Source organism: Penaeus vannamei, chromosome 25 (genome assembly GCF_042767895.1).
Source record: "Penaeus vannamei isolate JL-2024 chromosome 25, ASM4276789v1, whole genome shotgun sequence".
In the NCBI taxonomy this organism is placed as follows: Eukaryota; Metazoa; Arthropoda; class Malacostraca; order Decapoda; family Penaeidae; genus Penaeus; species Penaeus vannamei.
In genome coordinates, this window is record NC_091573.1 from 25174549 (window position 1) to 25192048 (window position 17500).

The window sequence follows — 17500 nt, forward strand, 5'->3', positions numbered from 1 at the left end:
TCACAGTCCTGCTGATATCAAAATACTGGTAGAGAGACACTTGCTATTCAGGAACTTTTCAAAATGTTAAAATAAGACTTTTCCTGATAAGACACTAAAGGATTTTAGTGATCTAGTTTACCATACCAGCTTATCTTAACATAAATTACCGAGTTAAGTGTCAATTGGCACATAGAGAACGAATGTTAACGAAAAGCGTAAAGGTTTAGTGGAGTGTAAGATACCCTTCTCAAGAGATTCTATTGTACTAAATAGAATTTAAATGCCTACTGTTATATATCTTTTTAATCCAAATTGCAACAAACAAAAATGAACAAATATGAAATTATGGTATCCATACTAGATTTCATACTGACAATAGAACTCTCTCAGATGTTAACAATAATTGAATAACACATTTATGCAACACTGCTCTGTTATTTATATAAAAAAGGATATATTAACAATAAAAAAACTAAACAAAAAAATATGTACATCACAATATATCTTATCAACAATATCTGCACCACAACAAAAACTGCAAAAGGAGTTCTTCTTCCTGTGGGCAGGTAAAACCAACACAACATAAAACAGGCTCCATTACCGAAACATGTCCACGTACTCGTCTTCCATTGGGTGAGTTTCCCCAACGATCACAAGGGAATGCAAGGGGCCCCCAAGGTCAACCTTTGCCATATCCTCCAAAGTACAAGTTTTCAGCTGCTGTGTGGGGGTCCCTACCCTAGCCAAGCCTATGACTAGCTGGTCTGGGGTCACAGGCGTTGCTTTCCCTTGTTCGGCTCGCATCTTGATGATCTCCAGGAGCTGTATGGCTGCCTGAGCCACTGTCATGTATCTTGGAGGTTCATACACCTTCCGACCCTTTATTAGGTTCTCCACACTTTGTTCTTTCACCTTTATGTCAAGAAGGCACAGGGTATGCCAGCCATTTTCCATGTTGCTACAGATTTTGTCATAGTAGCTGTCTGGACGCCAAGTATCATCCCAGAAAGGCAAAGAGACGGTTTCGCCAAATGAGTACAGCTGGAGGCCACAGCATCCTACAGCATTCAGTATGGATGCATTGTGGACTATATTTACTGGGATGTTCTCATCCAGGGCCCGAATAACCAGATCTGCATGCGTTGTGGCTCCAAATGGATCTCCAACCACAAGGAATGCCACATCCCCTTCATGTGTGCATTGGAGGATGCCATCTGACTGCTGCTCCACTTGCTCCCTGTCTGACACCTGAATTTCTCGGCCAAAGAGCTCTTGGAGGGCCTCTACGCCACCCTCCATTATGGAAGTATAGCCCTCCAGGAACACACGGGAACACTTTTTAATGATGTCTAGGCCTTTGACCGTTACATCACCTGTTTAAGAATAGAGCAACAATCCTTCAGTCCTCTGTACACACTATTCAACTAATAATTGGACAGACTAATTCACATTTGAATATTCAAATTAGATTCAATATCAACACAAAGAAACACATATAAATTTCATACCTAGGGCTTAGTAAACAAACCACAGAATCTACACAAAAATCATTCAAATGCTAATATCTAATCTACACTAAACAAAACATTATTCCAAATACTAACCAGGCTGACCAAGTCCCAAGCCAATAAGATGGAAGACACCTCTTTTGCTGGTACTATTGCGTGGTTCAGTTTGCTGGCCATTGAAATAAGCCGCAAGCTTCGACATAGCATCTTCCTCTATGGGATGACACTCTCCGCATATGATCAAAGAATGCAGTGGCTCCCCAAGATCAGACTCTGCAAGCTCTGAGGAAAAGAAGATCTCTATAACAGATACAAATATTTTGGCTTGGAAGTATAGTAGTGCCCCTGCATTCACAAGGATTATGTTCTGACACCTGCTGCAAATAGCTGTGAACACCATAAATAACTTATTTCATGGGTACATTCAAAAGTACCATAAAGCTCAATCTATAAGTTACATGACATAATATAACAAATGACAACTAATCATGAATCTAAATAATTACGATCTCAATGCTTTCTGATGCAACAGATTACCATCAACTAGTATATGCTTTTGTTTCATATCTTCAAGGCATAAATCTAAATATTTTTCTATCTTAACACACTACTTGTTTACTACTGATGTAAATTTAGCACCCTGAGGTGCCACAACAGAAATAGGGTAATAATTTTTTCTTCACCATTTTCTTAATGAGAGTGTTTTTTTGTTTTTTTTTTGCACCTCTGAAACAGAATTTTCTCTTTCTAAGTCAGGTCAAGAATTTTCATTTTCTCACTGCTTGGAAACACTTCATGTTTTTTGAAGAGCTGCCAGTAATATTGTACCAAGGAGGTATTATCAACAAAAGGTTACAATGTTATTTACAAAGAATAAAGAAGGACCACACTGACAAAAGATGGACATAGGGTAACGAATTGACAGGAAAGTGAGACAGTAAGGGTTGGGGGAGACGAAGACATGAATCTCATATTAAGAACAACAGAGGCATGGACTACTTAGAGTAGCAAAAATAATTTGATACTTTATTTTAATTTCCACAAGATATACATACATATACAAGATATATGAACATATATATATATATATATATATATATATATATATATATATATATATATATAGAGAGAGAGAGAGAGAGAGAGAGAGAGAGAGAGAGAGAGAGAGAGAGAGAGAGAGAGAGAGAGAGAGAGAGAGAGAGAGAGAGAGAGAGAGAGAGAGAGAGAAAGAGAAAGAGAAAGAGAAAGAGAAAGAGAAAGAGAAAGAGAAAGAGAAAGAGAAAGAGAAAGAGAAGAGAGAGAGAGAGAGAGAGAGAGAGAGAGAGAGAGAGAGAGAGAGAGAGAGAGAGAGAGAGAGAGAGAGAGAGAGAGAGAGAGAGAGAGAGAGAGAGAGAGATTTATCAATATATGTATATTTAAATATTTATATCTATGCTCATATATTCACACACATTCACATATATGTACATCGATGTATGTATATATATATATATATATATATATATATATATATATATATATATATATATATATATATATATATATATATATATATATATATATTTATATATTTATATATTTATATATTTATATATTTATATATTTATATATTTATATATTTATATATTTATATATTTATATACTTATATATTTACATATTTACATATTTACATATTTACATACATACATATATACATATTTAAATACATACATACATACATATGTGTGTGTGCGTGTGTGTGCGTATGTTTGCGTGTGTGAGTGTGAGTGTGTGTGTGTGTGTGTGTGTGTGTGTGTGTGTGTGTGTGTGTGTGTGTGTGTGTGTGTGTGTGTGTGTGTGTGTGTGTGTGTGTGTGTGTGTGTGAGTGAGTGAGTGAGTGAGTGAGTGAGTGAGTGAGTGAATGAGTGAGTGAGTGAGTGAGTGAGTGAGTGAGTGAGTGAGTGAGTGAGTGAGTGAGTGAGTGAGTGAGTGAGTGAGTGAGTGTGTGTGTGTGTATGAATTTCTTTTGTTGACTCTTCATTATTTCTAAGCAAGAAAAATATGTAGTTTCAACTATGAAGAAATAAATGGCAGAACAATCCACTTCAATGGAAAGGTCATAAAACACAGACATCATTAAATGCAATATTTAGGCATGAAGGACTATATGAATCAAAACAATGATCTGCCTCACCCTTCAATGTTCCTCTCATGATCCTTTGTGAGCTAGTGCCAACCCTCACGATGCCCACACACTGGGTATTCTCAGTCAGCTGCATTTCATCCTCGCCCACTGGATCTTTCCCACTGGTTGCAGGGTTACTGCTGTGCCTTTGCAGGATAGTTAGCAGTTGTTGGGCAGCTTGGTGTACTCTCATGTAGTGAGGGGGTTCGAAGATCTTGCGTCCCCTTAGGAGGTTCTCCAAGCTTTGCTCTTTCACTTTAATATCTGAAAACATACTCTAGTTATGAAGCTGAGTGACTTAACTGAAATATCTAAGTAAAATTCCAGTTTTAGACATGAATGTAGGCTAAAGTAAACAATGCATAGAACTGACAGACTTAATGAAACTGACTTCTTTATTATTACACAGTTGTCCTGAAGTGAAACTCAAAAAGCTTCCACATAAATAAACCGAGATAAGAAGGCACTATGGTCTGTGTACATTCTGTGTTTTGGAAAAACATCAACAAAACTACATCAAGTGCTTTCTGACAATTCATAGCTTGGATGGATACCATATCACAAGAGCAGTCTAAAAATTGTACACACAATGGTCATAATTATGGTGATGAATGATAGGTCCTGCTTTTCACTGTTTAAACTCTGTGATGCACACTATAGTTTTGCTTTTTCAATTTTGTTTATACCTTGATGGGGTTTCAAAATACTCAGTCCCCATGACTTACCAGACCTTCTTTGCTTACTCCTTTCCTTAATCTTTTGGTGAAATCTAAGTTTTTGTTTTTAAAACTGTTATAGTCATTTTTGTCATCATCACTATCACAAGACATTGTCATTTCCAAACTATTTGTAATAAAAACAAAAAAATTCTCCCCTCAAATTCAAGTAACCAAGCGGGGTTAGGAAGACCTTGTAACTGATTTCTTGGTGTCTAAACACTTATGGAGCCATGCATATGCAAGCAAAATAAATAAGCTAAAATCACTGTGAACATGACATGTATAGCTATTTACCACACCAACTGAAATTAAGTAAGTATTTGCAACAACTATGTCATATAAGTAAGTAAGTTAGTGATACTAAGTACTTTATTGTTTTCCTTGGAACTATAAATCTAAAATTGAAATTATACTGGCAAACTATTTTCATTAATTATGCAATCTTACAAAGAAGCGATTCTTACTGAGGTATTCCAGTACAAATTATCTTTGCTATATATTATACAATCATTTTTTCAACAGTGCAATATCATATTGACTCTCACCTAAAAGGCACAGTGTATGGAGTTTTTTCTTCAGGTTGCGATTGATCTTGTCAAAGAAACTCACAGGCTCCCACCCATCTTGCCAAAAGGGAATGGAAACGGTCTCCCCGAAGTGGTATAACTGAAGGCCGCAGCATCCCACTGCATTCATGATGGAAGCATTACTTATCACCTAAAAAGCAAAGTTGACAATCAGTATATGAAATAATTAAAACTGTACCAGGTATATTACAAAATGAAGTCAAATGATGTCTGTGATAAAGAGAGGGTAAAAGATGCTCAAATATCACAAAACAGTTAATTGACAAGACCTGTTGTAGCTTAGATATATATTAGGCTAATTGACAAGAACTGCTATAGCACAGATATTCCTTAACCCAATGATAATGAGTTTAAAACCTCATCAAACTAAGCGAAGCAGCAGTCAGCTGCTTAACTATAAAATGAGAAGCACCAAAAAGCCAAACAGGGGCGTGAAAGTTCTGAGCACATAGCACAAGGGTGCATTTGGTTTGATCATCATGGTATAGACATTTGCCACCTGGAATATGGGCTAATTGTTACATGGCAAGTATAAATTATGGGGCCCCTCAAAAAGAGGTTCATCTCATCCTAATATTTTCAATAAATAGGTAGGCTAAAAGACATATGTCCTTCCATCACGGCTTCATACTTGTCAATAAGACCTCCATATCTCTTGGCAAACTGTCAAAGACCAGCAAGCCACCAACATATATTCCAGCAAGATAAGGCTTGCGGACTTCCCTTAGGATTTATCAACAAATGAGGAAACAATCCTAGTTCTATCTTGCCAGAATATACATGGTGGAGTTTGCTGGCTTTCATCGGTGTAAGAAGCTATGGCAATTATTTGATACTCCGCCACTATTATGCTGGACTTCAGATAGTAGCCCAGGCCATCTATCCAGTCATGAATTTCAAGTATGTCTGGATAGATCATAGTCAATAAATTGAACTGGGAAAAAAAGGCTGGGAATTGTACAGAATATCCCTAGAGGGGCTGAGAAAAACAAAAACAAAGGCTATAAAGATTACATAATCAATTACAATAAATCTATTCTTATATCGGTATGCCTAAGACTAGTAATGCTGTGGCTCCCACACTTCCTGCTCTTCCTTCTAAAAGCAATCCTCCAACATGTATATTCTGGCAAGACAGGGGTTACCAATTTCCTTGGTGATTTACCCTCAAAGCAGGAAATATTTCAAGCTCTTTATATACATGAAGATAAGGTAACCACTGCCAGAGCGAGAAGTGGAAGCCACAATTGCAGTCTTACTCCATACCATTACTTAGCTTAATTTTGAAAGCCTGTCTGGGTTACTTCTATGCAATGAGCTTACTTAACTTTTGTTCTTAAACTAAGCTTACTTTACTTTTGTTATTAAACTAAGCTTACTTTACTTTTGTTATTAAATGGCAATATAAAAAAAAAAACTTGCTAGGATATTCACTCATATCTTTATTTCACTCATGGACTCCTAATTATATACAGTATTGCATATTCTCTGTAGGAACAAAAAGCTGAAATTCATGAACATCTATATACTTCCTTTCATCATTCATTTGATCAAAGACATATACAACCATATATCAGGTCACATTTACCGAGTCAAAATTACTCCATTTTTACTTAAAACCTTACCTCAACTGGAATTCCTAACTGGTGTGCTCGTAACTTGAGGTCAGTGTGTGTGGTTGCCCCCAGAGGATCACCCACCACCAATAGGGCCACATCTCCGGTCTCAGCACCTGCAAACAAATCGTCAGATGCTTGTTCCACCTGTTCACGATCTGCCAGGATCACTTCTCGCCCATAGAATTTCTCCTGGAGAATAAAAAAGACAAATTATTTATTGAGATGGTGGCAAGTTTCTCTGCAATGAGCAACTGTAAGGCTTAATTTTGTGATTAATAACACAAGAACATTATAACGTTTATCTCCATATAATTTCAAAATGTAGCCTATGCACAAGTTTAAAATGGTCCTACTAATTTGATATCATAGGACAAAGAAGTAAAATCATTAACCACCTTCTTACTTTGCTTAAAGGGGCTGTCGCACTCGAGAACGAAGTATGTTAATTATGATCGGATTTTCGCGATTTTTTCATGTTATATATACATACACTACAATTTACACCACCAAGTTTCATATCATTTGGATAATAAACAATGAAGATATTACAAAAACAAGATTTGAAAAAAAAAAAAAAAAAAAAAAAAAAGAGAGAGAAAAAAAAATTATGTGCCTCACTTATCCATTGACTGAACTTTCTGAAAAAAATATCACATATACTCAATAGGAATACCTAAATTATCAATGATCAGATTTTGAAATTTCCTCTTAGTTTAGAGCCTTTTTTTTTAGGTGCATTGTTAAAAATATAAAATATGATATATGGACTTCTATTACCAGAAATGAAAATTGAATCATTGAGACAATCGTACATTTATTCAGCTTTCAAATGATCCAAACCCTATCAGAATCGCCCAAGTAGTTACAGAGTGACACAAAAAATGTGGACAAAGGTGTAAGTTTGAGATATCAGGCTTTGAAGTTGAGGATACTTTTTCCTCCATTTTCTTTCTATTTTTTCTTATAACTCTGATCTCTACATCAATCTTGATGCATTCTATGGCTTTCACATGGTATTCTGAAGTGTAGCTGGTACCTGGTCCCTCCCTTTTGCAAGGTACTAATAGTAATAACAGCAGATGATTGTAGAAGCACCGCATGTCATCACAGTCTTCGCAGTGCCTTTACAGTACCTCCTGAGGCATTTCATACAAATAAACAACTGCTGCAGCTGTGACTGAGATGTATTTCTCATCATACAATATTCATTTGTTACAGGAATAACATCTATCATTATTAGTGTCCTCTGAGCGTGAGTGTGTGATGAAGGCAACACAGGGATGGTGTTGCACAGAGGCACCAGCTCTCTCGAGGTGACTGCCTGCCTTGTTTCTTAGTCATGGCTATCAGCTGATTCAGGAAGTAGAATTGCCAGCTAGCTACCACAGAATACCAAAGTAAATTTTTAAAAATCCCCCCCCCCCAAAAAAAAAAAAATAATAAATAAATAAAAAAAAATAATTAGTCGAGTATATTTGCGACAAAGTAAACATCGGAGCCAGAGGCAGGGGGGATCAGAGATTTAGTCAAAACTCCTTTATTTTCATGTATTTAGTAGAAAAATTATCTCATGGGATTGCCAAAGCCTACTAGATTACAGGAGATTTTTTTTCCCCCAAATTTTCATGTATTTCTAAAAATATTAGTCGAAAATTCTATCTTAAATAGATAGAAAAAAAAAAAAATCTTAAACTAAAAGAAAAAGGAAAAAAGTTAATTTAACATTCTCTCTAACAAAGTCACATCTATAAGTCTACAGAAAATAGATTCACATATTCTTTACTTACCAGCCCCTCCTTTCCTCCGCTGATGATGGAGGTATAGGCCTCAAGGTAGACTCGTGCACACTTCTTGATGACTTCCAAGCCTCGCACTGTCACATCACTGGGGTCACCCAGTCCAAGACCAATGAGATAAAAGACCATCGCGGCTGTAAATTAGGCTCTAAATCTGGAATCAAAATTATATGTCATTACTATGAGTGTACTCTAATGTTTGTTATTACTGTTGTCTCCGTCAATAGTATAAATACTAATAACATAATCAGCATCATCATCATCAAAAACACAATTATTTTCATGGTCGTTATTAACATTTGAAAATTCTTCTCTGGCCTACACTTCCCAACCCTTACTTAGGCCTTTAATTCTTCAAAAGTACATGATACCTAAATTTAACTTAGAAAAATATGGTCAAATAGAGTCTTTTCCTTGATAATTTTCTCTATTCTTTCTATAGAAAGAACAAAACAGAAATGAAGCAAAAATTTTCAAAATAAAGTCTGACATGCAAATGTTAGATCATTTTCTGCATTTGCAAAGCCTTCCGGGAAAAAAATAAAATTAATATATTAGAAAAAAGAAAAGGAATTCTTTTATACAAAACCAAAAATAATTTGGAAACAGGTCTACCAATCAACAAATAAAATGTGTTCTGATAAATGATGTTTTATAACAATGTCACAAACTTCTTGTGATAGATCAATTTCTACCTAAAATTCTACCTCATAACATGTCTCCAAAATCGTTGTTAAAATGATCACGTTCCGTATAAGCATAATAATAAAAGTTCTTAAATAAGGAAAAATACCCAAGTACTGTAGTCACTCGGAAACATTTAAAAAAAACAAATCCAGGGTATCAATTCCTGTCCATCATCTAAGCATCACACTTTCTGAACAAACTCAATAAAACAACATAGCAATACATTTACTTCATGCAAATTTGACTCTTCTTCAATTCGTAAATATTCGAAGGTATGCCTCAGGAATGCTAAAAATACAAACATTATTTACTTTAATTTCTGCAAGTTACGACTTTAAATTTCCATTTATGTGCAATAATTTCGGTTAATTATACCTTCTTACACTGTAATGGGTAATGGACTTACTCTGTCACTCTTTAAAAATGAGAAAATAAAAGTAATTTTAACACCACACACCAAGTTGGTAAACAAAGACCGCGTTACTTGTTGTGCTTTATTAGTCTTCGCATATTTGAGTATATTGTTCTTTTAGGATAAATTATTGGAATACTATACTCATTATGAGATTTATACTAGTTCATCATTTCATAAAAAATATAATAATAAAATAGTTATTACAGTAGCTTTTAATTCAATACCAATAGCGTTTCTAAAAAAAGACTATTAGATGTATATGTATTCTTAATAGAACGATTACTGTTCGTAGTGTATGAAGTACGCTTTAATGGATTTCATGTACTATACTTTACTTTATGATGAATAGAATATGAGTTTCCGAATGGAAAAGAGGTCTCATACTTCCTTGTATTTTTCTTGTTGGCTAGTTTGAATATCCTTTTATTGTGAATGACTTATTAGATGTGATCTAGTGATATCCTATTCATTTTGTTAATGGCCAACTATTTATTAACCGAAAATGAGGATGGAACGCGAAAGACTTTTTTGCCTTGCTGGAGCTGACTGCGTTGTGTCTATTGCACGCCTAGAGCAATATATAAAAACTTTTTACTTGAACTTTGAAATTTAGTATTAGGCTGTAAGGATTTTTGTTACGATGTAGGCTGCAAAAAGTCTTTTCGCTTTGTCATTTCGTTGATTGTGTCCCTAATTTATTTTTTTTCTGCAACACCCCTTTTTTCGTTGTTACAGTTTTTTTTTTCGGTAGCGACTCCGTTTGCTACCAGTTACGTAATCATTGCAATTACACATTGAAACGTGCGTAATCCAATTTATCATAACTCGTGGAAAATGTTTGTATGTATATATTTATGAAGTTAGTTTTAAATGGATAGAATATACCTGAGAATATGAAGGGAAAACATAATAAAGATGGACAATGAGAGAGATAAGTATTAAAACATTTTGCGCAAAGCGACGTTCATTTTCAAAATGCCGGACGCCTCAAACCTACTCATATATAAATGAATTATACTTACTTTTGTGTCCATACGAAACACCCAAGATGATCTAGAAAAAAACAAAAGAGATTTTCTAATAAATTGCAATAAGATAAAGCCATTAAAACACCATCTGACATCGGATGTAAATAAGCCCGTTTCCTGTTGTTGTTTGTGTACGTTTAAATTCAAGTTCAATCTCTACACTGAAGGAATCTCTTTCGCAGAAATCATGAAAACCGACCAGATCCAGTACTCTGAGAAGTACAACGATGATAAATACGAGTACAGGTAAGTTTGTAGATCATGGATAAACGTGTCATTGCTATGTAAGATGTTTAATTTAGATTTAAAAAAACGCGCGCTTGGATGTAACCATTTTTTCACTTCCGTTCTCCTATTGTATTCAGTCTGAATTTATTTGAAACAGCTATTATTCTCTACGAACCGGCTAATTTCTTTGCTATTTATTGATTTACCACTGTTTATAGTAAAATAGATTTTATTTTCGCTTGTATTATGTTATATGTATGCTTGTATTTTATGGATGCCTCCTTATTCAAAAAAATAAACTTTGTAATTACAGTAGACTCCGCATTGCCAGTTCTTTTTGCACTATGAGCCCTCTTCATTAGTTATTGTTAGATTAGTGGTCTAAGATATATGTTATTGTAATGTAAAATAGTAGGCCTTTCAAAAGGAATAATCCTCTTGCAATTAGACTTTGTTTGATCACTTGTTTTGCTTTCGTGGGTAAATGTTTAGAAGATTCCTTCAATGTATTTTAATATATGCCTGTTTCTTGTGAATTTATTGGTTGTGTTCTCTCTAAATCCACTTGACATGCAATCACATTGTGGTGAGCTGCCAGACTGTAGAGTTTGGTGCAAAAATTATTTGGTCAAATTCTTTCCGTGCATATGTAGTTCTCGGGTAATTTTTCGTGCACGCTTAGTTCTTTTTTAAATAATCTTCCTCGCCTAAAATTCTTTTGACCTTTCTGTGCACTTGTTTTATCATCTGTCCGCAGATCTGTCCACGTAAATATAGACAAAAGGATGTTTTCAGTGCATAAAAAAATGTAATATTCCCCGCACAAGATATATAATCTACAGTCTGGGTGAGCTGGGCCAAATGCTAGGTGACAGGTATTTACACTATGCATGGTCTAGTTTACTAAATGGTTATTTGCTTGTCTAGCTCAAACTGAGCTCAATGAGAAGATAAGCCCCTTTTTAGTCTCTTACCAGGAAAGTATCTTGGGTAATTCTTTACAGCATGGACGCCCTCGTTCTTGTTAATGTACATGTTCCTCAACCTCTGTTTTTTCACTCGAGCCTGGGACAGAGTTCAGTATGAGAATGAGATAAAGCGATTACTAAGGCACCTCTGTGATTTGCTCTTCAGCAAAGGAAATTGAAATTGTACATTGGTATTTAGGCATGAGAAAGTGTGTAGGCAGTAGATCTTTACTCAACAATGAAATGCTAGGGAAGTGTATAAGCACTATATTAACAGAATACTCCTATTTAACAGTTCTTTACGTATTTGGGTATTACGTCATAAGGCACCATACTTTGTTCTACCAAGTAAGTGCTGTTATCAGCACAAATGCAGCTAGAAAGTTTTTTCTGTTGTGTACTGATTACATCACACAAAATTTGAGGCCCATCATAAAAGGGATATAGTGGAGGTCTGACAGGCATGAAGACTATACTGATAGGTGTTTGGGTATCACATAAACATTTCTCTAATCAGTTTTATTTTTGTATATAATAGCGTGTATTTCTCAAGATTGATGCACTTATTATTTTTCATTTCTGTTTTGACATTGGTCTATGCTAACAAACTCATGACAAATGATGTCTTATTGTGTCATATTACTCTTGTTGGGATGATGTCTTGTCATACACGATCAGGAGTATAAAGAGTGGGTCAACTATAAAGTTGGTAAATCTTTACAGTACAGACACACTCACCAAAGAACAAGTCCCCAACTCTGTGTCATAAAATAGTCAACAATAAGTTGCTGTGGCTGGTTATGACAGTTGGGCACTGCCTATGGATCTGTCCCCTAACATCCCCTTGGGAAACATTGTCTTTATCTTGATATTCATGGTAAGATAGAGCTGAAACTCAGGAACACCTATTGGACTTAAGCTGTGGGCAGTGCTTTCCATGATCTTTTTCCTCTATATGTGGTGTTACCATTTGTGTCTGCAAATTATTTCTTGTACCAATGACTGCATCCTTTTGTCCTCTACAAGAATATCATCTACAATATGCCCTAGCTTAGTGTACCTGTAGCGAGGCCTAGGGTGAGGTGATTGAGAGCCCTAGGCCCTGAGCAGACAGGAGAATTAAACTCAAGTTGCTGAGAAGACTATTTTCGGCAAAAAATGCGGTATATAAACAAAAGGGGCAAAGTAACATTGCTAGGTCGTCTGCGGCTGAGTGCACTGATTGGCTGACGGCTGCATCCTTATCTCTCCCGTCGCGGTGAATCAGCTCCACGGACCTCGGCATGCTTGCCTGTCGGCTGCCTTGGTGTAGAGGCAATTACGCTGGGCGAGGCTGTGCCAATGTTGAGTGTAGTAATTATGCAGAGCAAGGTAGTGCTGGTGCCAATGTGATTGTGGCATCCGCCACACATCCATACTGGAAAGATTAACCATAAAGTTTCATTTTTTAATCAATCACTGCTGGGCATGAGGCTTGGTATGGCAGCAGGAGACCCTGTCATAATTGGGATAAAAATAGCCCTGCCATTTGTCAATACTCTGCTGGATATTATTTCTTATAACAAAATTGTTGGTTTAGGATGTCATAAGCAGTGCTAAGTAATAATTCCTTGTAGTCTTTGGACTTTTTCTTTAGTGATGCAACCTTTGCAACTTAGTTATGTAGAGCCAGTGGTATTCCAGCCTTTTTGTTAGATTTGCAGATATATAGTACCACTAGTCTATAATGTTATGAAGTTTTCATGAATATATATGTATTGTAGCTGACACTTATTCTTATCATATATAAAAAAAATTGATAGGTTGTGAAATTCTGCAATGAAATAGGACTAGAACATAAAATAGTTTAACTTCTTTAACTAATGATTATAGTCATAATTATTTTGCCATTTTTATGCCAGTGTAAACAGGGAGAATGGTTTCAAAGAATTCACATCATGCTTAATTCTCTCCTTATCTTTCAGACATGTAATACTCCCAAGTGATCTGGCAAAACTGGTGCCAAAGACGCACCTCATGACGGAAACAGAATGGCGCAACCTTGGTGTCCAGCAGTCACCTGGCTGGATCCACTATCTTGTACACAGCCCAGGTAAGACAGAGGCAACTTTCACAACTGATTGATTTTATTTAGTCATGTCAGTTTATTTACCATTATTATTTCATTATTTATTTGGATGGTTATGAGAACTATTAAGAGGAGGAATGAAGAGTTCAGGAGTAGGATAAAAATAAGTATTATTTGAATTAATCTAATTTACTGGGATGGCATGATATACATGCCTTGTCCATTGTGACTTTAATTTATTGATTGTTTATACACATATATGGCACCACAAGTGCTTATTCATCCAGGAGTCAGTTCTTAGTCATACCTTCTCACCTGTTTACCCTTTTCCTTGATGTTTGGAAAGATTCTTTAGATTTTTTTTGCTATGAATATTTTAATAACATTGTAATAATCATAATGATATTGATATTAATTGCAGTATCAATACAAGTATCATTAGAAAAAATCCAAAGATTGAAGGGGAATCAGGGGAGATCTTATATGGCTTACATATTCATTCTTTGGTATCTAAGTACTCACAGAGCCAGCTGTGTGCAACAAAATTCACAAAAAAGAAATATGGTGAACGGTACTTGTACCTGTGTTAAACTGAATCAGTTTAAAATTGCAGCTTTCACACAATCAGCCAACACATGTTTAGTCTGTATGTAAATAATGTGTAAATGACTTCTTTTTCTTTCAACAGAACCACACATCTTGCTGTTCAGGAGACCCAGAACTGACCTGAAGTCATAGGATGGGGAAAATGTGGTCACTTTTTGCATTTTTCTCTTCCTTGAAGAAGTTTCTGTGAACTTGATTTTTTCATGAAAGAGTATAGTAATGAATAGTCATAGTCATCATAAGCACAGAAAAGAGAGAATTACACGAATCTAGCTCTTCTCCAACTTTTATTTTAATTTGAACATGAGACATATTTTCTCTCTCACACTACATATATAAAATGTTATGGTTTAATCTGTATGATATACCTGATAGTGAATACTATTTTTTATGTGAAGATGTGGAATTTATAGAAGATCGAAATTAGCTAGTTTTCCTTATAGTCTGTTACATATCCTTTTTTGTATTTTTGTATCAGATTTTTCCATAAAACAACACTATATATCCAGATTTGCTCAATTCTATGCAAAAGTTATCAAAGATTGTTATTTATTTTTGGTAAGATATTTTAAAATATCTTGTAGAAATATTAGCATGCGAGTTGATTCCAGAAATTTTGTTTAAATGAGCAATAGCATTGTTTTCTTTTGGCATGTTATAAAAGTATAGAAAATGTCAAGTGCCTCTTTTTCTATTTATATCAAGTCATTGATTATGGGGAACTTGAATAGAGAAAAAATAAAATATGAAATATATTTGATTGATTTCTTTTAGGTATCTTTGATGTACAAGAGTTGATGTTAGTATGAAACCCTTCCCCCAAACACACACACAAAAAAATAAGATTATTTGATATAAGGCATAACAGATTATTCTTATTTCTCATCTTTTAGAATATCTGAAATATTTTAATGTCACAAATTTATTGTGAATATTTAGAATATATAGCTATTACATTTTGTTATAGACATCTTACAATTAGATTTTGCACTTGGAAACTAAACTGTAGAACAATATGTTCATTTATGTTATTTTTGTAATTATCCACAAAATTGTAGCTATGCATAACAGATTTATTTTGTCCATTTAATTTTGTAATTAATTGCATCATCTGTGTGTGCTGTAATGCTGATAAAGTACCTGCTATATTTTCTTTTGTGTCATTATTTTTTCTTCATGTGTTAGTATGACTAAATATTGTAATGGAATAGGTCAGAGTTGCATGTACTGATGGTATACAAAATGAAATTGATGCTTTTTGTGAAAAATTATATTAGCTGAAATTTGAAGTAGCAAAAGTTTTGTGATATTCATATTGGTGTTTCTGACTTGGCTTCTGCTGTCAGAGAGTGTTAGACTTAATGCATGTGTAAAAAGCTCAGTTGAGGACAGTACACATAAAAATTTGCGACTACATTACAAGGAGCCTGAAAGGAAAAGCTATAAACAGGCAGTTGTTATTTGAACATTATAAACAGAGGCTCAAAAGACTGCCAGGAAAAGTAGTTTGACTTTCTCCAATTTTTTTACAATTTAACAAAATTTTATTTACCACTGTATATTAATCTCAGCAACATTAGGATCCCCAAAAGGCCCCCTAGAGGTGTGTCAGCATATGATTTACTGTCAGTACATGCTTACCATAACAATACAGCCAAACAGTATTTTCTTTAACAGTGTATTATTACTAGCAGTATTTGTAAAACAAACTGTTAGATTTAGTATGTGTTAAGAAACTTGTATCTCGTGAGTATTTAAGCTTTTTCACTTTTGCACCACTGAAATTTCATTGCAGAATTTTTGGCAATGTCTTATATTTTTAAGTTTATATAGTACTTTATAGAAAATATTATAAAGGAAAAATATGATGTTTGTATTTTATTAACCAAATTCTGTTATTTGTGGAATGAAGCAATGATTTTTTTAAGACTTCAAAAAATGCTGTTTATTCATATACATATACTTGATGATTGTAAATAAAAGTTTTGATAATGATAACAATGATTAACAAAAGCAAAATGATAATATGGTAAGAATGATAACCATAATAATGATGTTGGTAAATTTAACAATGTTAGTGATGATGATAATGATTATAGTAAAAATGGTAGGAATAATATCAAATATGATAATTAGAGGGAAAAGTGAATCAAAGTGAGGATGGTGATTATATTGATGATATTAGTAAGATTAATGTTAATTGAAACAGAAGTCAAGGAAAATGGTGGTGATAATGATAGTAATTATTTTAATAATTGTGATAATTATAATGATTGTAATAGTAGTAGTATTAGTAAAAAATGTCAGTAAGAGTAATACTAATGATATTGATAATAGTGATAATCATGAAGATAGTAAATGATAAGAATGATATCAATATTGATAACACTATTGATAAGGATAACAATAACATCAATAATAATAATAGTAGTAGTTGTAGTAATAACAACTGAAGTAAAACAATGAACTGGTGACGATAATGAAAATGATTATAAGAATGAAAATACACAAAACTGTCATTTTTAATAATCATATATTCCTGCTGTTGTTACCCCATGTTATTAATTTTCCTAAATTTAAGTTATGAGAGAAAACGGAGAAGTGGTAAGGGTAACTATTGTAATCATTCGGTTTTTGAATAGTTTACCAAATGGAAGATACATTCTAACATTACTTACGTAATTTTTATCTCTTTAATGATAAAAGAAATGGTAATACTGACCACCTAACTAATCGGTACTCATGCATAGAAGAAAATACATTAAGGCAGGAAGAATGAGCAGAAAATAGTACAACGAGTCAGGGATTTAGTGTTTTAGGAAGGAAGGGAGGAGGACGAATAACTGTGGTGGAAAAATACACAGACAGATCTTTAACGCATACTTTTTTGACGACTCGTGAAGCTTAATAGTGTATCTTTGAGTTTTGCCATTGACTTACACAACACAGTATGAACCTTTTAGCATCAAATATCATGTTGACTTACAAATCATAAGAGGGGAAGGGGCACATGGGCTCCCCCTCCCCCTTCTCCAGCTACACAACTACGGTCAGTTATATGATTTTAATTCTTGTGTATTTTCACTAGTTTGGAAAGTATTAATATGGTTCTCCGAGTGAAGAA

At 34.4% G+C, this 17500-nt stretch overlaps 2 protein-coding genes across 4 annotated transcripts in view; one reads left to right on the forward strand and one right to left on the reverse strand.

Moving 5' to 3' along the window:
• Dph5 (diphthine methyl ester synthase) overlaps nucleotides 1-9559 on the reverse strand; it is a 9826-nt gene extending 267 nt beyond the window's left edge. Inside the window, exons 1-7 of one of the 3 annotated variants that reach the window (XM_027363809.2) lie at nucleotides 9470-9559; nucleotides 8368-8530; nucleotides 6587-6769; nucleotides 4920-5091; nucleotides 3665-3919; nucleotides 1587-1772; nucleotides 1-1355 (exon numbers count right to left, since the gene is read on the reverse strand). The exon at nucleotides 1-1355 is cut by the window's left edge and continues 267 nt beyond it. In XM_027363809.2, the coding sequence (XP_027219610.2) occupies nucleotides 580-1355; nucleotides 1587-1772; nucleotides 3665-3919; nucleotides 4920-5091; nucleotides 6587-6769; nucleotides 8368-8505 (1710 nt within the window). In that variant the 5' untranslated portion in view covers nucleotides 8506-8530; nucleotides 9470-9559 and the 3' untranslated portion in view covers nucleotides 1-579. Of the gene's footprint in view, nucleotides 1356-1586; nucleotides 1773-3664; nucleotides 3920-4919; nucleotides 5092-6586; nucleotides 6770-8367; nucleotides 8531-9083; nucleotides 9103-9469 lie in introns of those variants that run through there. The other 2 variants (XM_070139306.1, XM_070139307.1) reach the window with 2 other exon arrangements.
• A 1037-nt stretch (nucleotides 9560-10596) lies between these two features.
• On the forward strand, nucleotides 10597-16244 carry LOC113811959 (cyclin-dependent kinases regulatory subunit). Its single transcript, XM_027363810.2, has 3 exons — nucleotides 10597-10752; nucleotides 13667-13794; nucleotides 14459-16244. Exons 1-3 carry the CDS (start codon nucleotides 10694-10696, stop codon nucleotides 14506-14508), a joined length of 237 nt encoding a protein of 78 aa, XP_027219611.1. The 5' UTR covers nucleotides 10597-10693; the 3' UTR covers nucleotides 14509-16244.
• Nucleotides 16245-17500: the final 1256 nt, after the last annotated feature.

What these genes read in the sequence shown, in the direction of transcription:
- LOC113811959 (XM_027363810.2), top strand. Translation starts at nt 10,694, where the DNA reads ATGAAAACCGACCAGATCCAGTACTCTGAGAAGTACAACGATGATAAA. An exon ending in GATGATAAATACGAGTACAG is followed by an intron (nt 10,753 to 13,666) that starts GTAAGTTTGTAG and finishes CTTATCTTTCAG; the next exon opens with ACATGTAATACTCCCAAGTG. An exon ending in CTATCTTGTACACAGCCCAG is followed by an intron (nt 13,795 to 14,458) that starts GTAAGACAGAGG and finishes TTCTTTCAACAG; the next exon opens with AACCACACATCTTGCTGTTC.